General features: G+C 42.9%; 2 protein-coding genes across 4 annotated transcripts in view; both read right to left on the bottom strand.

The window, feature by feature from the left end:
• Nucleotides 1–6,774, bottom strand: part of IPO9 (importin 9) — a 35,771-nt gene extending 28,997 nt beyond the window's left edge. For both annotated transcript variants that reach the window (XM_083617342.1, XM_083617340.1), the window contains exons 1-2: nucleotides 6,081–6,774; nucleotides 3,967–5,909 (exon numbers count right to left, since the gene is read on the bottom strand). Coding sequence is in view for 1 of the 2 variants with exons in the window: in XM_083617340.1 (XP_083473466.1) it covers nucleotides 3,967–4,390 (424 nt within the window). In the remaining variant the exon portion in view is untranslated. The remainder of the gene's footprint in view (nucleotides 1–3,966; nucleotides 5,910–6,080) is intronic.
• A 3,899-nt stretch (nucleotides 6,775–10,673) lies between these two features.
• KDM5B (lysine demethylase 5B) overlaps nucleotides 10,674–23,862 on the bottom strand; it is a 48,433-nt gene continuing 35,244 nt past the window's right edge. For both annotated transcript variants that reach the window (XM_083617294.1, XM_083617295.1), the window contains 10 exons: nucleotides 21,132–21,246; nucleotides 19,755–20,110; nucleotides 18,216–18,354; nucleotides 17,725–17,904; nucleotides 16,151–16,309; nucleotides 14,937–15,422; nucleotides 13,162–13,273; nucleotides 12,805–12,959; nucleotides 11,823–12,140; nucleotides 10,674–11,520 (listed from right to left, as the gene is read on the bottom strand). In XM_083617294.1, the coding sequence (XP_083473420.1) occupies nucleotides 11,383–11,520; nucleotides 11,823–12,140; nucleotides 12,805–12,959; nucleotides 13,162–13,273; nucleotides 14,937–15,422; nucleotides 16,151–16,309; nucleotides 17,725–17,904; nucleotides 18,216–18,354; nucleotides 19,755–20,110; nucleotides 21,132–21,246 (2,158 nt within the window). In that variant the 3' untranslated portion in view covers nucleotides 10,674–11,382. The remainder of the gene's footprint in view (nucleotides 11,521–11,822; nucleotides 12,141–12,804; nucleotides 12,960–13,161; nucleotides 13,274–14,936; nucleotides 15,423–16,150; nucleotides 16,310–17,724; nucleotides 17,905–18,215; nucleotides 18,355–19,754; nucleotides 20,111–21,131; nucleotides 21,247–23,862) is intronic.

Here is a 23,862-nt window from a genome sequence, read left to right as displayed (position 1 = left end):
CGACTTGGATGATGGACTCAAGGGCATCCTGATCAAATTTGCAGATGACACCAAACTGGGAGGGGTGGCTAACACCCCAAAGGACAGGATCACACTTCAAAACGACCTTGACAGATGAGAGAACTGGGCCAAAACAAACAAGATGAATTTTAACAGGGAGAAATGTAAAGTATTGCACTTGGGCAAAAAAAATGAGAGGCACAAATACAAGATGGGTGACACCTGGCTTGAGAGCAGTACATGTGAAAAGGATCTAGGAGTCTTGGTTGACCACAAACTTGACATGAGCCAACAGTGTGACGCGGCAGCTAAAAAAGCCAATGCAATTCTGGGCTGCATCAATAGGAGTATAGCATCTAGATCAAGGGAAGTAATAGTGCCACTGTATTCTGCTCTGGTCAGACCTCACCTGGAGTACTGTGTCCAGTTCTGGGCACCACAGTTCAAGAAGGACACTGACAAACTGGAACGTGTCCAGAGGAGGGCAACCAAAATGGTCAAAGGCCTGGAAACGATGCCTTATGAGGAACAGCTAAGGGAGCTGGGCATGTTTAGCCTGGAGAAGAGGAGGTTAAGGGGTGATATGATAGCCATGTTCAAATATATAAAAGGATGTCACATAGAGGAGTGAGAAAGGTTGTTTTCTGCTGCTCCAGAGAAGCGGACACGGAGCAACGGATCCAAACTACAAGAAAGAAGATTCCACCTAAACATTAGGAAGAACTTCCTGACAGCAAGAGCTGTTCGACAGTGGAATTTGCTGCCAAGGAGTGTGGTGGAGTCTCCTTCTTTGGAGGTCTTTAAGCGGAGGCTTGACAACCATATGTCTGGAGTGCTCTGATGGTGTTTCCTGCTTGGCAGGGGGTTGGACTCGATGGCCCTTGTGGTCTCTTCCAACTCTATGATTCTATGATTCTAAGATATTTACTTAGTTCATTTTAAGTCTCTCTGTGTGTTTTTGCCTTCCCATTTCTTTCCCCCCACCTTTCACCAAATAAAATTTCATATAGTTTGACATTTGGCTTCAATTGTTTTAAAAGGCCATTATCTGGAGTGTCTCATAATGTCTCTTCCCCACATGCTCAACAATATGGTTAAGTTTTGTGTTTTAAGGATAGTTTATGACTTGGTGTACTCTAAGCATTGGAAAAGTGAGTCCAAAGCTGCTTCCTGTTTAATATTTTTACGAGCTCTCAAAAAAAATGAGGCAGCCTAGAGTTTTCTGCAGGCTAGTATTATCCTATTGTGATGACCTATGGCACTCTCATACTTTCATACACAATAGTGTGCTGTAAATTCTCTTCAATCCAGCATTCCTTAGTGCAATCAGCTCTTGAAATGTAAGAATTAAGCAAAAAAAGTGGGATGGCTTGCAGGATAGGTACAGATAAAGCTAAGTTACAAAGAAAACATGCACAACTTACTTCTGATCTTAAAATATACATCATTAAAGCTTAATCCTATGTGAAGAAGCCTCATGGATAAGCCTTCTCAGAAGGCTATACAACTGATTTCTTTTATTGCAATAATTAGTGACACTTTAATAGTGCCATCTCTGTCCTCTTTGTACGATTAATCTTTCTGCCCTCTCCACCAATACCTCAACACACATTTGTACTTTACTCAGCAGACATCTCCAATTAAGTTGTGCCAGAGATAGAAGTTCATCAACTGAAAGAAACCACATTGGGAGAAGCTTCAGCTGGGTTGGGTGTCTGAAGGAAGTTCCCTTTGAAGTGACATAATCAAACTGCTTAAAACAGACAAAACCAGAAAATATGGTACAAATACGCATAAATATTGGTACTTCTCCTTCAAGCAATGACAGCTTTCAAACAACAAGAACAGTATCACAAAAGTGCTATATTGTTCATGACTTGCTTCTGAAAGTACCGTATTTTTCAATCTATAGGACGCACTTTTTCCCCTCCAAAAATGAAGGGGAAATTTGTGTGCATCCTATGGAGTGAATGCAGGCTTTCGCTGAAGCCTGGAGAGCAAGAGGGGTCGGTGCGCACCGACCCCTCTCGCTCTCCAGGCTTCAGGCAGCTATTCGCAAGCCTTCGGAGGAAGCCAAAACAGCCAGCGGAATGGATCCCGCTTGCTGTCTTGGCTTCTTTGCTCTTTGGGGCTGGGGCGGGGGGGATAATTTTTCCCCCTTTATTTCCCCCCCTAAAAACTAGGCACGCCCTATGGTCCGGTGCGCCCTATAGAGCAAAAAATACGGTAGGTAGTTATGCCTCCCCCCCCTATAGCCCCTATGCCTGTATTACACGTTTTCACAACAGTGACCAAGTAGCAATTGTATCTGCCCACAACACATTACATACTACAATCTTAGGAATTTTCTTCTCATTAGTCATTTAAGTTACCAGACTGGGGGTGGCAAGAGAGGGAAAGGCTTAAAGGCTTATTTAACTTGAATTTGCTATGTAAAACATCGTTTTTAAATATTTTAACAAAATATTCCTAACGCATAAGCACATAAATAATTCAAAAATTGATAAATAAAGCTAAAGCAGATTTTTTTTCTATTGTGGTATTTTGGCAGGAGAACAGGGTTGGGACACATGGTGTCCATCAGCTAATGGTTGGAATACACGTCTTATTATCCCTGATGACTGACTGTCCTGGCTGAGACTGGTGGGAGTTGGATCTAACCACATGTATGTATGTACACATGTATGTATGTATGCATATGGGTATATATCAACACATATAACACACACACAAACAACTAATAACCACACAGAATTCAGATCTTATTATAACTCTCTACATTAAACTGAAGTAATTTATTATGTTTATGGAACTGCTATGTCTAAATCTATGGAGTTAAATGGGTTTTAGAGCACATTTGAAAAGCCTAATTTGGAAATTATGGAGTGAAGTATCAGCACATTCAGACTCTGCAATTCAGACATGCAATGCTTCAGCCCTTGTTGATCTGCACCAGTTCACATGGTAGATCACAATCGGTGTGGGAATATTTACATACCAGGCACTCCCACAGCTAGCTTATCACAGTGAGCATAACAATGCTCCAGAGGAGAAGTGGGAGAAAGACAGTATACCCTGTGACAGTACTGTATACACCTAAGCTAGTCTTAAGTAGGAGAGAACGCCTTTTAGAAACATTTCTGCAGAAGGCTTTAAGATCTACATCTCTATTTAATTCTATTACACTTAATGAGCACAGCTTTTTCTCATTAAAACCCGGCTGTACGCAACCCTTTAGGCCAACCAATTTTACTACAGAGATATTACTATCTCACTCAGTTCAGTGTTGCTCTTTAAAGTCTGAATAATTTAGCTTGGAAACCCTTAAGGCTGCTTTATAGGCGAACTTCAGCAAGGCGCCCAGACAAAGCCCCCTCCTTCCCCATCACCCAACCTTATCCCATGAGGAACCCTCTTCAACCTTTTCTGACCAAGGACCCGCCGTTAGCACAAAAGGGAGGGAGCCACTTTTTAGCTGCACCCTGTAGTAGTTGTGTGGCCGCAGCGGTGCGGCGACCCTTAGGGTCAGGCCGACGACACTCACCAGACGAAGGCCGATTTATGCCTTACATACACAATGGGCACAAAAGGAGAAGCGGGGCCGCCGGAGGAAGCCCACTCCGAGACATATAAACTCCGGACGACTTGGAGAGGAAGCCTCGGCATCTCCGGTGCCGAAGAAGAGGCGAGACTGGGGCAGGACCCTGAAGGGAGCGCGGAACCGGTGGCGGCAGAGGCAGGACACGAGTTTCCCCGCCCACCTCAAGCTCTGCGAAAAGTCCTTTCCAGCCCCTGCCCCCCAAAAGGGGTTAATCCAGAACTGGGAAACCGAGGAGCAGCTCCATCTCCTTCTCTGCCCATCGCCCTGGCCGGGGAGACCCGAGGCCCACAAAAGGGAAGAAGCGGGAGGCTCCGCTCCCCTCAGAGCCTCCCCCCCCCGTCGGCAGTTGCTGCCCCCACACTCACCCTCGGTGACCTCCAGCACCTTCACCTGCTCCTCGGCAGCTGCGCGCACCCCTTGCACCGGGCACAGGATGCCGTTCAGGGTCTCCACCAGCGCCTCCTTCAGCCCCTGAGCCACAGGGCCCGGCCCCACGCCCGACGCGACGCCCGCCATCCCGCCGCGCCCCTGAGGAGAGCAGCAGCAAAGGCGAGGGAGAAGCTCCGCGGGCCTGGGGGGGGCGGGGAGGAAGCGCGAGGCGGGAGGAAAGGCAGCAGCGGGTGCGGGTGAGGCGGCACTAGGCGGGCTGAGGGCCGCGGCTGCTGCCGCCACCGCGCGCCAAACGCGCACGCAACGACGTGCTCTCGCGCGGAGAGCGGCGCCGGCGAGGATCCCGCCGGAACCGGTTCTCGGAGAGCGCCCCCTGCAGCACGGATGGAAGCATCGCATCCTTAGGCTGAGAACTTTTACTTTTTTTTTTTTAATTGGAGGAGTCCTTTCTTACAGATCAGGCAGATTAAAAAGTTAGACTATGTAAAGCAGAAGACTGAAAGAAAAATGTACCCATTTAACCGTTTCAAAAAACCATGTACGGAAAGAAGCTGAAGGAAAACACCCGAGAAGAGGCAGGTGTACCGCTGTTCCCAGTCTGCGCTGTGCTGGTGGAGCCATTTCTCTTGCTGGTCTGCTAAAGAGAAATGTTGACAGCATGCCATCTCATTCTGCTGGTACTTAATGGGACAGGCTGGCATGGGTCAGAGGCACCATCACGACAAGCCAGAAGCTGCTGGATGAAAAGTGACTCATGATCAATGGTGACAGAAATGCCATGCCATGGAATGGCAGGAAGTTGCTGTTTCTGCAGTTACAAGAAAGATAGCAGTGAGCCCCACCAAATTCCTGCTTAGCTTTGCAGAAAGCAGGGCTGCTGGACTGGCTGATGCAAGTGAAGGACAAAATCTATGTTCATCAAATTTAGTAAAACCCCATTTTCAGTGGCAAGGCATGGTTTCCAGTCCTAAAGGTTCAGCAAGGTCAAATCAGGAGAATTTCCCATCCATCATGTAGTAGGGATACAACAATCCCAAGAGTATGGCTCCCAAAACAGGGATCAGCCAGACTGTCCAGAAACTTCATTCTTTCGAGGAAGACTTGTTTGGAACCTTGGAGGCATTAGGATTACTGCCATACGGATGAAACTCTCCTATAAGGCATTGGTCAAGCATCTCTCGGGCATCCAAAGAGTGGCCAACATCTTCAAAGTTCTCAATGGCATCTCTACCAGCTTGTTCAAGCAGAATCTCCTCTCCACGTGGATGCTCACTGAGGAAGCGGGTGACGTTGTACTCACGTCCACTGATGACCAGCCAGGTCTCCTTGTTGGTGTTTCGCTTCACCACTTTGTCCAGGGTGAAGATGGATCCCCTTTCGCAGGTCTCCAGCATGTCCCCGCTACCATGGTCCTGTCTTGACCCCATTCAGACTCGCCCGCCTTGACTGAACAGGCTAACTTTTGAAATAAAAAAATGGACGGTGGGATCCATCCATTTTTGGCTGGCTTAGGGGTCCAGCTCAGTAGCTTTTGCTGGAAACAGGGATGGGCAGATACAATACAAAAATTGACTGTTCACCTACATCTTAAAGCAGGGGGTGGGGAATGTTTGGCCCTTGCTGGGCTACAACTTCCTTCACCCCCTGACCATTGGTTATGCTGGCTAGGAATGGTGGGAGTTAAGAGTCCAAAGAAGATCACATGTTCCTCCCTACTGGTTATTGGTTTGTTTGTTGATGAGAATGAGGATAATTATGATGTGTTTTTTGTTTTCATTTTGTATGTTGCAAACGGCCCTGTGATCGTCAGATGAAGGGTGGTATACAAATTTAATCAATAAAATTTAAAATAAATAACAAGACAAAAGACAGGGAGGAGAAATGACCTTGCTTCTTGACTGTCGAGGGACTATACGAACTTATTTCTGACCAGTTAGGGAACCCTGATTGAAATGGGCTTACTCTCATGTGTGCTTAGAATTACATTCTTTACATTCATTCTGATTTGTTCTGGCCATTGCAAAGCTCTGGAGAGTCAGCTGAGCAGTGGTAAAATGTGGAGATGTACTGAAGGGGCATCTGAAAGGACTGCAAGCTCCCACTGTCTGGATATTAAGGTAATCAGAGCTCCTCTGGGTGTCCCTGATATCAAATGTTAGGTGGGTGGTGACCAGAAAAAAAAATTATTTGAGATGGCACATGGTTGTATACATGTCATGGGCCCCTGCTGGATAGCATGCATGATTGCTATTAATGAACAGCCATCACTGTGCATACACAATATTGTGTCTCTAAAAAACCAAGCATTTTTCCCCCTCACTGCCACCATCAGAATTAAAATGCCCTCCCACTCACCCATCCTTCTCAGTAGTGAACTGTGAGCTAAAAGCAAGCAGAGCTGTAGCTTGGCATGATTCTCTTGGCTGTACTTCAAATAGTGGTGAGGCAGTAAAGAGAGAGAAGATTGCTGAAAGCCCAATAAGGGCTGCTTTCTTAAGCCAACTGCTCATATAGCCCTGGAAGAACAGGAGAACTGAAGGGCTACACTGCATTGCCACAGCTGACTTCCCTTATATGGATTGGACGGGTGCTATGGAGGATACAAAATACAAAGGCTGCACCAAGAGGCCCTAAGAATTGACCAGAATTTGGTTGCATTTATAAATTTTATGTCTGTCCTTGTCTATTGTCTGCTGATTTATTTTGTACTGTGTGTTTTTTCTTGTACATTGCCTTGTAATTTCAAATCGAAGTTGATATATAAATATAATAATGATGATGATGAGAGACTTTTATTAATCAGAGCTGAAAAGAAAAAAAATACTTGCAACTTCTACATGCCTGGAGGGCTTGCCTAAACAAAAGATGTTTCAAACAGGCACCGTTAAGATTACAGTGAAAGTGCCTACTACCTGACCTCGTTCACAGGAAGTTCCAACGTATGTGCTGCCACACTAAAAGACAGATTTATTACAAGTGCAGAACAAGTATTATGTGGCACCTTTAACAAATGTCCTGCAGCATCAATACGTAGCAAAGTTATTTTTCCTCCACCCCCCCCCATTGCATGCTGAAGCAAACTGCTGAAGGGCTTGCAATGCTCTTCTGAGAGTGGCTGAAATGCATTTAATTAAACATGCAAAAACCACAGACAAAAATGTGTGGATTTTTCACAAATCCAACATGTCCTATAAATATCCCATTGTTTGTCCTGCAGATGGATGCATGAAACCACAAGCATGGTCTGACTATAGGCATCTTTCTTTTGAACTAGCACATTCTGAGGTAAAGTTGGGTTGTAGCCAGAATTAAATATGCCAGTTCAGATCTCATGAGCAGGCAGTAGTGAGACATGTGTCATGCCAGTGAAGTGCATGACAGAGCCTATAAACATCCAGATGAACAGAGACATTATTATTTCTGGCCTATTACCAATACATTATTTGTACTAACCCAATTTCATTGTTGCTATTTTAAGACAAAGCTCCCTAACTGGCTTTGTTGTGCAATGGCTTTCACTAAAGAGAATGCCTGAGAGGACAACGCTTTGCACAGATCAACACGGTGACAATTTAAATGTTTCCAGCACTGGCTTGTTACATCAGCACCCATGTGTTCTAGAGTAAATGCTTGAAAACACTGCTTTGCATAGACCGGCATGGTGACAAAACAACCCTATTTAAGTGCTTCCATATGAAAGATCACAGTGTTTTCTTATACCAGCGTCCTTGTGTTCTAGATCTGACTCTGTCAAAATGATGGCAATCTCTCTGTAATAACCTCACTATTGTACAGGGAACCAACCAGACCACTGTATGTAACCCAATCTCATGCTGGCTGTGCAGTGGTGATATGATAAAGTCTGGTTTTTTGTTTCCTTCCCACAATGCAGTGCTTTCGAAGCTGAGGGCCTTTGCAGGAACCTGGCAAAACAATGTAATATTGGCCACTCTTTCTCACACTCCCATACAATAGGTGCTCCCCTCTCCCCAAAATAAAAACACTGTCATGGGCCAATAATGTTTTTACCTTTAAACATGCATCTCTCATAAGGGGAAAGGCTGGCAGCACTGGCTCCAAGGTAACATTGTCGATTGAAATGAGATGTTTATTGGTCTGAAGAGGGTACATTTCTGAAAATCTAAGGGCTGAACAGTCTACAAAACTTTTGTTACTACTCTATTAATGCTGCTACTTTGTATTTTCATGGTACAGTGGTACCTTGGGTTAAGAACTTAATTCGTTCTGGAGGTCCGTTCTTAACCTAGAGGTATCACTTTAGCTAATGGGGTCTCCAGCTGCTGCCAAGCCGCAGCCATGTGATTTCTGTTCTCATCCTGAAGCAAAGTTCTTAACCCAAGGTACTATTTCTGGGTTAGCGGAGTCTGTAACCTGAAGCGTCTGTAACCCGAGGTACCACTGTATAACTTGGATGAGTTGTGCCAACTCAAAGATACACATTGGTGTTCTTAAGCTCACAAGAGGACTTCTGATTCAGCAGGTGCTTCTGCTAAGCCAATGGATGATCACAGAGGGGGTTGTTCACCATTTCTTCCTTGCCCCCACAGGTACAAGCATTTCCCCAAAATCAGAGCAAATGTTGAGGGACACTTCTGAAAACATGGGAGGTGGCATAGGTTGACTACAGCAGGAAGAGCTAGTCTGCAAAAATCACGTTCCCTCAGAATCTGCTAGCAGAGGTGTCCACTGATTTTCCACCCAAGCAACACAGCATTTTGGAAAGGAACACACCTAGGACAGTATTTCTCTCACACACAATCTTTTTCTACACAGTTCTGGAACAGGTTTCTTCATAAAGGAGCAAAATATTTTTCATTCTGCCCCTCCGCCCAAGTGTTGATCAATATGCTATTTATTTATTAAAATAAATAAATAAATGTGGCATTAGGATTGTTTCGGGCATGGCTTTCAAGGAAAGGCTTTCCCTCAGCTAGCCTTCCTCAGGCTGGTGATCCAAATGTTGAGACTCCCAACTGCCCTCAACCCCAGCCATCACGACAATGGGTAAAGGATTATGAGAACTGCAGTCCCAACATTTGGCAAGTGCCAGGCTGGGGAAGGCTGTCTTAATATGCTTTGTTCTCAAGTAATGGGAATTCTGAAAGTGCAGCCAACCCATTGCAGTTGGGACAATACTTTATTATAAAACACAGTTTCCATTGCTATTCTGGAACCACTACAAGGGCTGAAGGTAGACAGAAGAAACACCTGGACTATAGCATCCATAATTTGTACTGCTTGTACTCACTAGCTGTCAGATTTAGCGCAAGTCTTAAGAACTAATCCCATAGCATATTCCCACCACTAATTCCAGAAGTTAAAATGAAATAAGAAGCCTGTAAATAAGAATTCCAGTTTTTGATTTTTGTGTTACAAATATGTTTTATGCTTTAAATGTATTGGCATTTTTTGGCATTTAAAAAAAAATATAACAGCCAGCCAATGTTTTTTCGTTCTGCTAGCAAGTTACATTTTAGGCCAAATGTATGTCAAGAGTCTCATTCTCTGCTGACTGAGCTATCATCTAACATAACATTGATTCTGAACTCAGTCGGACATGTTAGTAGTGGCAGTTATATAGAGATAGAAGAAGATCAAAGCTGATAGGAATATTTCTGTCCTTTTTCTCACTGGTCAAGAGTTCCAAACTGTATTCTCGTCACCCATGAATTGGGAAAGAATGGCATCTGGTTGTGAAGACTGCTGTCCAAAAACTTACCGAAGTCAGAAGTGAGCAAATATATACCATGAGGAATTGACACAAAAAGGAACACCAGTCCAATACAGAAGATAGCCGTGGGCAGGGCTTGTACTGACAAAGCTCACAGATGAATCCTGACTCTCATATTGAATCAGACCATTAGTCCATCTAGCTCAGGTACTGACTAGCAGTGGCACTCAGGGTTTAAAGCAGTGGTCTCTCCCACCCATACCTGGAGATGCTAGGGATGGAAGAAGACATTTATGTCCATTCTGCTGCAGTTTGTCTTCTGACACAAACTACATTATTAGACTCACTTTCCAATTTGGCAGAGTTTTACATTAATTGCTATTACTACGTTATTACACACCATTTCAATGCAATGGTCATTCATTTCAATACACAGGGAACTCAATACAAATGGGGAAAGACGCAATCAATCATGCACCACTGGCAAACTCAAAACAAGAGCAAATACCAATCATATTCACTGAATTGATTTCTGTTCCAGGCATGGGACAAATAAGTGAACATCGGCATTTTCCACACTGATTTCCATCAGAATTCTGTGACAAGTCTAGAGATGCTGAGGACTGAACCTGGGATGTTTTGCCTGCAGAGCGTGGACTCTACACTGAGCCCTTCCACCATTTATGTCATCTGAGAGACCTTTGTAAAACATATCTACAAAAGTTACTACCTCATAAAACCCACTTGCCTACACATTCGTGGTCTTAGAAAAGAAGCAGATTTGTTAAGTTTCTACACCTATTTGCCACAGGTAATGAAGAAGTAGGTTTTTACAAGGCAGATCTAGGCTCTGTGGGATTAAGGAAAGAAAGACGTCTCAAAATGCAATGGCATGGATGCTTTTAAAAACATAATTATGTGAAAACATGCATCATAAAAGTGATCAAGGTGGGAAACGGCTGCAATGCAACATCTTTGAAGACACCAGCATTGAATTTTGTAACATAACCAAGGGTTTATTCCACAATATAAACTGCAACATTTGATACAAGCTACCAAAAAAGAAGAAAAAGCCAAAATACAGCTGTGGCCATTACTTTACAGAGCTTTCTTGTCTCCTACATCACTAGTCCATCAGTGACACTAGAACCTAAACATTTGCTTTCTGTACATTAACCAATGCTAAAAGCACCACACGCTGTTCAGAAATAGAATTCCAGTCACTGAAACCAGACACAGAAGTTATTGCTCAGATAAATAAACCTAGACTACAAAATCAAAGGGGGGGGGGAATCTAAAGTTTTCAAAAATGTTCAAAAGAGTAAACAGGGATTTCTTCAAAAAGAGGAATTATGGGAATTCTTAGTGCAGTGTTTTGCACCTAAACAGAGTTGATTAAATGTGCTGGTAAATTTCAAAGAGGTAATTTAATGCTATACATGAAAAGGTGCATGTTTTGATGCCTTCAAACTGGCGAAAAACCCCTGTCTGAACAGTCAGCATTTCAAACCTCAATAACCACAAACAGCTTAAAGGATAAAAATACAAAAGTGTCAAATTGTTTTAAGGTCTGAAAAATGATCCCATTAGGATAGAAGTAGCACCATTTGCAACTTGGCTCTAAAACCAGCCCAGTGGCTTTATGGAGGAAAAAAAAAGCTAATCTTCTTTTGTAGAGTCCTTATGTTCATCAGGCATGTTACTTTCGATATGGGGAGTCCTTTCCCGTACAGCTCACACATATGTAGTCTTCTTTTTCTGCCATTTCTGGAGAGACACCCACACATACTTGATGGAACCACTGATTGCAGCAGCCATCACACTGGACCCAGTCCACCTAGACACAAAGAGAGAGTTAAAAGTCTTCACACAACAACAAATATAGTACATCACTTTTATATCTGTTTGCTAGCAAGTTTTCTGTAGCTACAAGTCTAGCAGTCTACTAGTACCATATCCTGTACTGGGCACAATACTTTGAGGAGATAGAAAAACTGGTGTTCAGAAAATAGTCTTAGGGTGAAAGGCTGAAAGAACTGGGTTTGTTTGTCCTGGGTGGCCTACAATGCCCCCTCCATCTCTATGATTCTACCAAACCATGCATTTTTACATCCTTTACAGATATTTCCTTCAACTTACCTCATCACCTTCAGGTTGTAGGCAGTTGACAGCTGGGCAGATGGCATCCTCATCTTCAGATTCTTCTTGTTCAGAGAAGGACATATCCGAAAGAAGCAACTGGCTTTCACCAGACCGCTGTATGTCAAACAACCTGTTTCTTTCCAGCTTGCTAGTACCCAGTTCCCTCAAATGAGATAATTTCAGTTTTTTCTTGTTGGGAGCTATTTTTCTGACTCGTGTTCTCATCTCACCGCAGAAATCTCCTCTCTCAAAATGTCTCTTCAGCTTCCTTTCCACAGAGCAAATTCCATCTCTCTTCCCTCGACAAAAATCAGTCTACAAGAAACATGCATTAGAAGTTCATAAAGTACCACGTAGCCAGTTCCTTATACTTCTGCATGCTATGCAGTAACCATCCACACATTTAATGAGAAGCACATATTAAGCGTAATACTTCAGCATCTCTTTCTTATAGCACTTAAGAATGAGATTTTTTTTTGAAAAGTTTTACCATTTTTTCAACACAGACACAAAAAACCTCCTGTCACCTTTTAAGTGCAAGGGAATTAATATTGAGAGCACACATATCAGCTGTGAACTGCCACAGCATGCAAGCTATCCCTAACCACTTTTAGAATGTAAGCAATGTCACAAAAACCTGGACATTAGAGCTTTGGTTTGGCAAAGCTTATGCAACAGAACATTTGTAAGAATTCCATTGGAACTGCACATCTGGTGTGTTTTTTGGGGGAATGGGGTACAGAGAAACAACTGAGCTGGATTTCTAGTGTGCCCTCTCTATCATCTCCTAGTGGCTGATGTTGAGGGAGGGGAGAAATAAAAGTGATACACAGGAAAATGCTTCTGTGTGTGCATGTGCACTGTTGATGGGGGGGGGGAGCCTATATTTACATTACAGCAATTAAAACAAGATTTTCAAAACCAGCAGATTCAAGCAATCACTCCCTTTCTGAGATGGACCCCAGTCCTAAAAGCTTACCTTTTCACTTGTTGGTCCTACTGGTGACCTCTGTTCTGTCTTTGCAACTGGGCTTTGCTTTGTGAATAAGATCTCATACAACTCTTGTATTTCGGGTAGTGAAACCTGTAGTAGTTGGGCTTCCATCATCAGTTCATTCAGCTCTGCACTAATGGCTAGAGTGACAAACAAAATAATTTTTAATTATCAGTGGTGAAGTTTAAAAATGGTGAAGCTTTAAAACTTTTCTTTCCAAAGCACATCAAGCAAATTGAAATTATTTTTACAAACTCTCTGCCTACAAGACCCTACACAAAGGAGCTCATAATGTTATGTTTAGGATTTCACACTGATGAATGATAAGTACAGCATACTTACCATGAAGGGGGATGCAGTTTTGTCCTGTAGAGAAAGGAGAGTGTAAATGCATGGGTCTGTTATTCCAGTCATGTGGCAAAGAGAAAGATGTCGCACCAATTGTCTGTGAAACCTAATTAAAGAGAAGCAATTAAACACCACCTTATTTCTTTAACATGCTGTGAACTTGAATGATCATGGTATTAAAACGTAACTTTAAATTGACAATTGATTAAAATGACATGCCCAATATCTTAGTTTTAGAAAGTTCTATAATTATTATTTCAATTTATTAGCCACTCTTCACCATAAGGTGCTATGTCTGGCTACAACAATTTAAAACACAATATTATAACCATCTAAAACAAACTGAAATCACTGGATTAGGTCCTCTTTTGGACTGGAAACTGATTAAGAAACAGGAAGCAGAAGTGAGGAATAAACAATTTTCCACAACAGAGTAATGCATGTAGGCATTATCAGTATTGGAGCAGATGCTCTTTAATTTAGTCATAAGTGATCTGGAGTTAGGGGTGACGTAGCAAAGTTTGCAGTAAATACAGTACCAATTTATCCAGGATTGTGAAAACTCAACAAACATGTGAGGAACTCCAAAAAGCATCTCACCAAACTGGGTGGACGGCCAGCAAAAAGTAGCAAATGAAAAGCCATTGAAATGTGAAGGGGCAAAACATTCTAACCACACATTCAGTAATAGGTTCTAATCTGTCTGTGACTTGGGGGAAAAAGTTTTAGGGGGTTAAAGAGACAACTAACGAAAAATGTCAACTCATGTGTGTAGAAGTAACAAAAGCAAATTCCATGTTATGATTGCCTCGTCTCAAAAAAGGCACAGAGAAAACAGGAAAGAAAAGGGCAACCAACATTGTTGATCACCTTCCTGAATGGATTTGGGGCTTTTTAGATAAGAATAAATGATTAAATGGGAATGTGACAGAAGTTAACAATGTTATACTGTACGTTATGGAGAAAGTGAAAGTGTTCTATTTTTTACTCTCTCTTATAACATCAGAAATTGGGGTAACTCAATGAAACTCCTTGGCAGTAGATTCATGACATACAAAATTAAGTACTACACAGGATACCACACTAGACCTTTAGTCTGATTGAGCAAAGCTTATCTCACATTGCCATGCAAGATGTGCCTGTCCTTTGCAGACAAAAGACTATCACATTAAGGTAGGGGAGAAAGGAGCCTCATTTTCCATGAAAAACACATAACCATTTCATTTGGGGAAGACACTAGAGGGGTCAACATTTACACCACTTTAAAATGATGGCAAATTTTTGCCTTCTCTCCAGTTTGGCCTTGTGATACCACATAGTCAAATCTAATTAGACCTTGGGGGAGGAGGGTGTTACCCCCCCCAAGACAAATAGTCAAACAAGTTTCATCCCAACCCAGCTAAACAGACTGACATCAGATCAGCTTGTCCACAAGCAGACTGGAGGTCCATGACAGAGGAGCTGATGAAGGGCCAGAGACGCAAGACTGATAAGGAGGATTTACTTTATTCTAAATGATACAGTTTAGGACAGGAACATAAGGCAGCTTAAATCCACAACAAGGCTACGTATCAAGGAGGGAGAGTAGAATTCATGGCCTAATAGGACAATCCATTAAGTAATAAATGTGTGTGAACCAAGACTGGGAATTAGCATGTAATTCCTTAATAATTTACCACAGTATTGTTGGCTCAGAGTTTAGATAAATGTGTCAGTTGGATGTTGCGCAACACATCCTGGTGAGCTCCCCTTATCAAGGAGAACCTTACCTTACTTGTCTCTTGCAACTGGCCTGCCATGGTTTGCCATCTGCTGTACAGTATACCTGAGCCCACTTTGTCTTGTATGAGTTTTATATTCCCTGAGGACAACATCTGCTGTGCTCTATGTTGCCAGTTCACGGTTCTCTCTATCATATACCGTAAAGCATCTCCCTCAGGCAGTCTCACTCGAATACGCTGCAAGGAAGCCAGTAAAGGTAGAATCTTTTCTAAAGGTGGCTTTTCAGATCTATGACAGTGAGGGCAGAGCCACACCCGAGGTTCCTGCAAAGTTCTGGGCACTGAAACACAGCTGGTATGGAAGACCGCTCTGCATAGTTCACACTGTATCATTGGTGCTGCGGGCTCACTCTGGCAGAGACAAACTTTGATCTCTACATCCTGTTCAGTGGAGAATATTTTTTTTTCATTTGCTGCTCTAAGTGAATGCAGTGCTTCCATCTCCTTTAAGCGGGCTTCACCAAGTGTGGCCATCTGGAAGAAAATGACATGAAAACAGTCAAATTCCTCAGAGCAAGGTTTTTAAACTTGAAGGGCTCAACTATAATTTTCTCCAAATCTTGCAAGAAAGCTTTAGATGATCCTCAGGGTCCCTGCAAACTCTACAATTCTATGATTCCAACTAGGGAGTCAAACCAGATGCATTCTTTTTGAACCTTTTTTTTAAATGGCATATTGTCTGACACTTCATCAAATGTTAAGGGATACTCTTACATGTAGAGTAAGAGGCTTGACTTTCATTAACAGAAGATCCATCCCAAACACATCTTATCTCAATCCTCAGAAAGTCCATTTTTAAAAAATGTATTAAAACATGCCCTCTTTATTTGGGAGAGAACATAAAAAGATATACAGTCATACCTCGGGTTACGAATGCTCCGGACCGTGCCGAACCAAGAAGTACCGGAACGGGTTACTTCCAGGTTTCGGCGCTCGTGCAGAAGCACAAAATGACGTCATGCACAGAAGCGCCAAATCACCTCATGAGCATGCGCAGATGCGGTGCTGCAGGTTGCGAATGTGCCTCCTGCATGGATCACGTTCGCGACCCGAGGTATGACTGTACTAGACAAAAAAGGATTAGTGTGCATCTCCACACCGAAGGAAATGGAAGAAATGAAGCATCATAAAAGAACAAAGCAAGAGAAAAGCTTAATCTACTGAACACCTATTTCCAAACCCATTTCTAACAGTATACATACCGCAGCAGCAGTTTCCTTACTCTCAGATAAAGCTCTTTCCAAATCATTTAAACTCTCTAATTTGGTGTTCTTCTTTTTTCCATTTGGGACAGGCTCTTTTAATTTCTTCATTTTTCTTTTAAATCCCAATGTTCCAATATCACATCTTGGACACAACACCTGGTGAAGAGTCAGAACAACCATTATTCATCCTGGTGTAAAACAACATAATCGTATCCTCCTTGTAAATGGCCAATCCACAGTAGCTGTGTTAGTCTGTTGTGGCAAAAGCAATAAAGATCCATCCGAATCAGGATGTTCTATGCAAGGTCATGCTGTCAAAAAAGAGAGATGCAACAAGACACTGACCTGTTTAGCAAAACACAGCAAGACAAACTTGCAGGCTCCTGGAGAGGAGCTCACAGTAATTTTACTCCTCCCAAGTACTTTTTACTATTGTGCCACACCTCGTTAAACCAAGGTTTGGCTTAATGCTTTACCAGAAGTGCTACTCATGGTCCAGGGGTCCTTTACCTTTACCTTACCTTTTACTCATGGTTAAGCTAACTGATCACTAAACATGAGCTGTAGCCAAGAACAAACATGGGAGGGGGCATACACTAAACAGAAGACTGCAAATACATCTTTTAAAATCTGATAGTCATCAGTCACCTGAACCTTGAGGGCTGTCAGTTCCAGCACTTACTTCTTGTATAATCCCACTTCCCATATCATAGTTATCTGGGAATCTCAAGGGCCAAACTAGTTACTGCACACAGTCATGTATAACATCGTCCTGATAGACCTCTCTGAACCATGAAAGCCACCTTTTGGAGGGGCAATTAGGATTAATGTGGTCCAGCTCAGGACATCATGGCTTCCATGACAACCATGGATCAGTCATAAGTTTGTCACTGGCCTGACACAGAAAGCATATACTTTTGTCTTTGCCTTGGTGAGGAACTTGTCAATATGGATTCTTGCATTCTAGGTGAATTCCTGGCAGCATAAGATGTGGAGGCCTTAGTTTCACTGTGGAATGGTGAGATGTGATAGGCCATTGACACAATGGAGCCTGAATGCCCCTGTGGTTTTCTGTGGAGCTTCAGGCCAGACAATGGCTTAAGCACAATAGGCATAAGGCCTGCTGTGAGGGTAACTGAACATTTACTACTAGAACACATAATTGTGCCTACTGCATAGTGGTGAAGGCAACAGTGAAGGCTTAGTTTGCAGCCTCCATCAAATCCTCGAGTTGCTGTCCAGCAGAGCTTTTGAAAGAGGTGAAAGGTTTGCTGATATCTGCCACAGGAAACAGTATGCTGGAACCCTCAGAAGCCTGCTATGGGAGTTTTGCTAGGCAATTTTAGGCCAAAATTCTTGATTTCATAGTGATCCAAATACCATAGTTGGGACAAATCTATGTCAGGTGTCTTGTCCAGTTTTGTGGGATACTTTCAGTTGATGTACCCTGTGGATGTGAACAAGATACTTGTGGTATTTCAGTCAGCCTTTGACTCTTAATTTCTATGTGGTGGGTATATATCACAAATACTGAATTGAAAGCAAACATGTATACACCATAAACTGCTTACCTCAAGAAGAGAATAAGGTGAATTCTCAGTCAAAAAAGTATTGCTTGCACACTCTTTCCAAGTTTGAACCTCAGCAACTAATGATTCTAATCTTGGCAGATATTCAAGATGTACTGGAATAGAGCGACTTCTAGACACAAGTTCCACAAGTGTATCTAACACAGGCACACGTCCACCAACCTAACAGTGTAGAAACATTATTAAAAAAAAATTAAAGTAATTGTATTATTCTGCCGCATGCCTATCTAAGGCAGATACAGAGAACTTGTGGGACTCCTGATATTGCTGGACTACATGCTGGCTGGGGTTGATGGGAGTCCCAACAAGATCTGAAGGATCACAGGCTCCCCATCCCTACCCGAAGGAAACATCAGTTGTACAACTTAAATTTCTGCCAGCAGTTGAACACCACACAGTCTACAGAAACAAATGAAGTCAGAGTGAAATCACTAATGAACATCACTGATGATGAGTAAATGTATCTTTCCTACCTGTAAGCCCTCCACTTCCTGTAGCCAGTCTCTGGCCTTTTTTACAGCCTCTTTCAGAGCTATGCCATTTGGAAGGTAAGCAGGAATTTCCTCAATCTCCTTCACTGCTGCTTCAAGACTACTTAATGACTGCCGTGGTCTTAAAATAAACAAACATATATGATCACAATGTTGTATTATTACTCAAACACTAGTGCAAAATTGCTACAATTATAGTATCATAAGGCACTTATTGTCAGTATGGGATGTCAACAGACAAATTAAATGAATATATAATTCAGTTTAATTTACAGGCAATCCCCCATTTATGTGGGGGTCACATTCCAGGTCATCATACGTGTAAGCCCACCCTGCTTCTCTTCCAACGCTGAACATGCACAAATTGAGAATTGCCTGCATAAGGTTCCCATATCTTGAAGGCCAATAAGGAGGACGCGGGGGGAGGGATTCTGGGGAGGTGGGGGCTCCTTTAAACTTCTCCACTGGGGGTGTGCAGCTGCCCGCCTCTCAATGGAGAAGTTTAAAGGAGACCCCCACCATGTCTCCGGCAGACTGGGTGGAGGATCCATTAGACTCCCCCCCCCCACAGGCAGCAGCAGCTGAGACAGGCCAGCGCACTTGCCCCATCCGAGGCCGCCTTGGTGCATGGGTTGGGCAAGGCAGAGGCAGCCCAGCATTTGCATCAGAGTGCCCTGAAGGCAGTGCAAGGGCTCTGTTGTGATGCTGCTACTGGGCTGCCACTGCCTTGTCCAGCTGGGGAGCAGGAGCAAGCCAAAGCAGCTGTCTCCTTCCATGCTCTCTTTGCCTGCATATGCTGCTTGCAAGGCAGTTCAGCAAACACATGCATACACACACAGACTCCGTTCCCCCACCCCAAAACGCTTTTTTGCTAAGGAAAATATCCCCCACAGATGCAATTTTTACATTTTAACCAGGGGAATGGGGACCAAGAGTTGGAGGATCCTCTCAGCCCAACGGTGATAACATAAACATAACAGGGAGGAATTCAACATTGCACTCTTCTGATCTTTCCTCCTCCTATGTGCTGCTCTGGGGAGTATTCCTGACCCTTCTGAGTGGATTTGGGGAAGTGGGGGAGGAGCGAAGCATATACACTAGTGAGAGCCCTTGTGCTGGTCTTCACTAGTGCACATGGTTACTGAATCGGGGCAGAGTTCTAGCCTGGTCACTTTCCTGACAACAGTTTTTTATGTGCAGAGATTCTGTATGCATGTATACTGTACATACATACAGAGAAGCATGGAGACACATAAGGCTCCATCTTGAAGTCTAAAGTGGTACAGGTCAGAAACAAGTTAATGCCTGTAGTTAAAACGAGGCTCAATACATTATTGTAGGACTCGTCTTCACCCAAATGCCTTCAAGTGGAAGATGGGTTAACCATCTCACTTTCTTTCCTGTACACAGAGTGCTACAGACTCACCTTTCCTCATTTTTGTGAAAGTTTGGGAAAATAATTACTTGAAAGCAGTGTGTGGTAACTGCAATAATTCTGAAAGAGGAAGATTCAGTTTTTACCTGGCTTTTATCAGGGTTCTAGCCTTGTCATCCCAGTGTTCAGATACTGTCAACAGCTCTTGCAGCTTAGCCATTGCCTTCTCAACAGCAGGATGAGGAGCGAGCCCAACACCAGAGTCTATAAGTCTTCTCATATCATCCAGAGTAAGAGAATTTTGGTCCAAGCAAACATGCTGCACATCTTCCAGCCAGTGGGCTTGCTCTAGGCGTATCCGTAATTCACTTAGCTGGGGAAGATCAACATCAAAGTCAAAACTGACATCCAACAGTTCCTGTATTTCTGAAGCACTGGGAATTTCTTCAGAGAGGAGTTTTTGGCTATACTTCTGAAAGTCTTCCACACGATTAAGAAGATCCTGAAATATAAAGCAGCAAAATATGTCAAGGGTTTAAAACTCTCCCACCAAAATATCATGAAATCTATTCTGTCATTTTCACCTGAACAGCAAGCCACCTAGCAGGTTTTTCAGAATGCCAGGTGTATTTGTTTCCAAGAAGTAAAAAAATAACAATTCCTCAGATTTTAAGATTTCTGAACAAATCTCATTTTAAGAGCTTATCAACTTTGCCAAGATCTGCTTAAATAAATAATGACCAAAAATTCTGATGTGTTTCAGAATTTTGTATGAGTTAACCAAGTCAACTTTATTAGATTTGGATTTTGGTCAGGGAGAGCTCCAATCGGAATTCATATTCTTCCTGTTCTTAGGAAGTGACAACTCCCTGGGGTAAGGTTTCTACACCAAGAAAGCATAGAAAATCAGAAATGCAGACCTGCCAATTTACATTCATTTAAAACTATGTTCAAATACATACCCCAAAATATGATATATGTCTGGTTTGCACAAAACACTAACCCATGGTTTATTAAAACCACTCTTTGTTTGATTGCGCAGGGGCCATGCTAATCTTCTCTGTATCGTTCCAATTTTAGTCTATGTGCTGCTGAATCGAGCACATATTATTACAGGGGAAAGACCAGGAGCTCACCAAGACAGTAGCTAAGTTCCTCTATTTGATTTTTTGTTGCCGAAGTATGCTACAGGATCCTGCCCTTGCTGGAAACCCACAGAGATGAGGCAGATTGCTCACCTCTTCTGCCCTTTGGCAGGTGACTGTGCTGTTGGGGTGGCGACGAGATCGTACTGGCCTATCTATTCTAAATGTATTCTGAATGTTCTTATGTGATGCCAATAAAGGTTACTTGACTTGACTGCTTGATTGCCTGAACCCTGCCCAACAAGCTTAACTATGGTTTGTTTAGTCCCAATAAGTTGTTGGCTCTAGTGGCATTTGTTTCTCTATCCAAATTCTTGGAACATTCAGAAATCTGAGTCTGTTTTCTTAGGATTTATTATCTGGAATGCTCTAATTTACCTTCAGCAATGTTGTTTGGCTGATGACACATGGTAAAGCATAGAGCTGCCTAACAAATAAACGGAGTTCATTCACAGTCAGCTGATTTTGAGATTTTCCTCCTCCAGACCGATACCTGCAATCGCACAGACATAATTACAACATGCTTCCAATTATTTGCATAATCAGAAATGATTTTTTTAAAAAAGGGATTTCTGCCCCGCTGTTCAATGAAATTCCTACAGCAGATGGAATTTTGTTGCAATTGATACTTTTTCACCTGCTATTTAAACTTCCTATAAGCTAGGGGTGGGGAACAGCATGTGGTCAATGCCAAGTGAAGTGTGAATGTGCTAATTTTACTCTTCTGAGAGAATAATGAAGCCAACACAAGTTTCATACAACAATGGCAAATCTTAAAGGTGCAGAAGAAAATGGTCTAATTTTTTTTACAAACACACTGCAACACATGAACATTAGAAGAACCCTGCTGGATCAGACCAAAAGTCTATTAGTCCAGAATCCTGTTTCCCACTGTGACCAACCCAATGACTATGGGTAGTCCACAAGGAGGACATCATGGGGAAAGTTCTCAGTCACATGTTAGGCTGGCCTCAACTAGAGCCAGGGCTTTTTTGGCTGTGGCTCCGACCTGGTGGAACACTCTGTCACAAGAGACTAGGGCCCTGCGGGACTTGACATCTTTCCGCAGGGCCTGCAAGACAGAGCTGTTCCGCCAGGCCTTTGGCCTGGGCACAGCCTGACTCCCTCCCTTGGCAATCTTCGCGGAGCTCTGGCCCAATGGTGGCCAGTGGCTTGAATTTAATTAATTTTATAATGAATGATTTTAGAGTGTTGTTTGTGCTGTACATTTGTACTGTTTTATTGTTGTTAGCCGCCCTGAGCCCAGCTTTGGCTGGGGAGGGCGGGATATAAATAAATTTATTATTATTATTATTATTATTATTATTATTATTATTATTATTATTATCCCACAATTATTAATATTTAGAGGCATGTCACCCTTGGAACCATTGCAAGTCTTATTGTCCATGAATCTGCCTAATCTCCTTTAAAAGCTAAACCGATGGCCACCATCAGATCCTGCAATAGTGAATTCCAAGGTTTAGCTATATGAAGTACTCCCTTTTATCTGTCTTGAACCTCCCATCATTTAGCCTCATTGGATGACATCTCTCCACTTTCTGTACACTAGGGGTGGAGAACATCCAGTTTGCAGGCCAAACCTGGTCCACTACTGAGTCAAAACTGGTCTACAAGGCCATTTTCTCTAAACCCCGTCCAACCGCCCATCAGCTGACATCACTGGTGACGTTTTATTTAGTGCCAATGTGTGTTACTTTAAACTTACATGCACTGAGCTGTATTTCCCATTTTAATGCCCTGTTAGGAGACATATCTTTTATTTTTACTACCTTGAATAATTTGGTGTCGCTGTTGGCCATCTTACTGCTTACCATGCTCATTCCAATTGTCTACTGCTACACCAAACATAAATTCCTCATTCAAAAACTGAGAAGCTGCTTCTGCCAATGAAAGAACTGGTGCACTCAAAATACATTAAGTGTAAAAATAGAAAACTTGAGTGCTTTTGAAAGAAAGTATTTTCTTCAGCACCATGTGATGCTTGCCTCTGTGTCTTTTCCCACTCCCGTTTTGCTCCTTCTAATCTCCTTTGGTGTTTACCATTGCTAAAAGAAGCCTAAGAAAGTTACACTCTGTTCCTGCCAACACCCCTCCCCTCAAGATATGGGAGATTGCCACCAAGGTTCCTTTGATGATGCAGGAGTGTCTGCAGCTATTTCCTATTAATTAGGTCAATGTGGCTATCTGATGCTTGCCTCTGTGTCTTTTCCAACTCCCGTTTTGCTCCTTCTAATCTCCTTTGGTGTTTACCATTGCTAAAAGAAGCCTAAGAAAGTTACACTCTGTTCCTGCCAACACCCCTCCCCTCAAGATATGGGAGATTGCCACCAAGGTTCCTTTGATGATGCAGGAGTGTCTGCAGCTATTTCCTATTAATTAGGTCAATGTGGCTATCTGAGAACAGCAGAACGAACAAACAATTACTTCATTGTGTTATTTGCTGCAAACATGCACTCCTCCCAAAGGGAAACTGAACATTGCTCAGCTCTCCTATAGCTCCAGGTAATGCCCGTCACCAACGCGGGTGGCGCTGTGGGTTAAACCACAGAGCCTAGGGCTTGCCGATCAGAAGGTCAGGCGTTCGAATCCCCGCGACAGGGTGAGCTCCTGTTGCTCAGTCCCTGCTCCTGCCAACCTAGCAGTTCAAAAGCACGTCAAAGTGCAAGTAGATAAATAGGTACCGCTCCGGCGGGAAGGTAAACGCTATTTCCGTGTGCTGCTCTGCTTTGCCAGAAGCGGCTTAGTCATGCTGTACGCCGGCTCCCTTGGCCAATAAAGCGAGATGAGCACCGCAACCCCAGAGTCGGTCACAACTGGACCTAATGGTCAGGGGTCCCTTTACCTTTAATGCCCATCATCATAGTAACTGATGATGCCAAGCATAGATATGCACGTTTCTATCACATTTAACCTCAATAAAAATGTAGGTAATTTAGCTATTTTCAGCACTTTATGCTGTAGAGTTGTATTCAGCATTTTTAGAAGCAAAAAATGTTTAAACACTCACAATAATTTAAAGACATGAAGCAAGTTTTCCTAATAAACCCCCTGGGAATTTGAAATCAAGCTACAAGACACATATTAA

Source organism: Podarcis filfolensis (assembly GCF_964270895.1).
Source record: "Podarcis filfolensis genome assembly, chromosome: 6".
NCBI lineage: Eukaryota > Metazoa > Chordata > Lepidosauria > Squamata > Lacertidae > Podarcis > Podarcis filfolensis.
The sequence above is the reverse complement of the archived record's forward strand: the minus strand, read 5'-3'. Positions and strand labels throughout refer to the sequence as shown.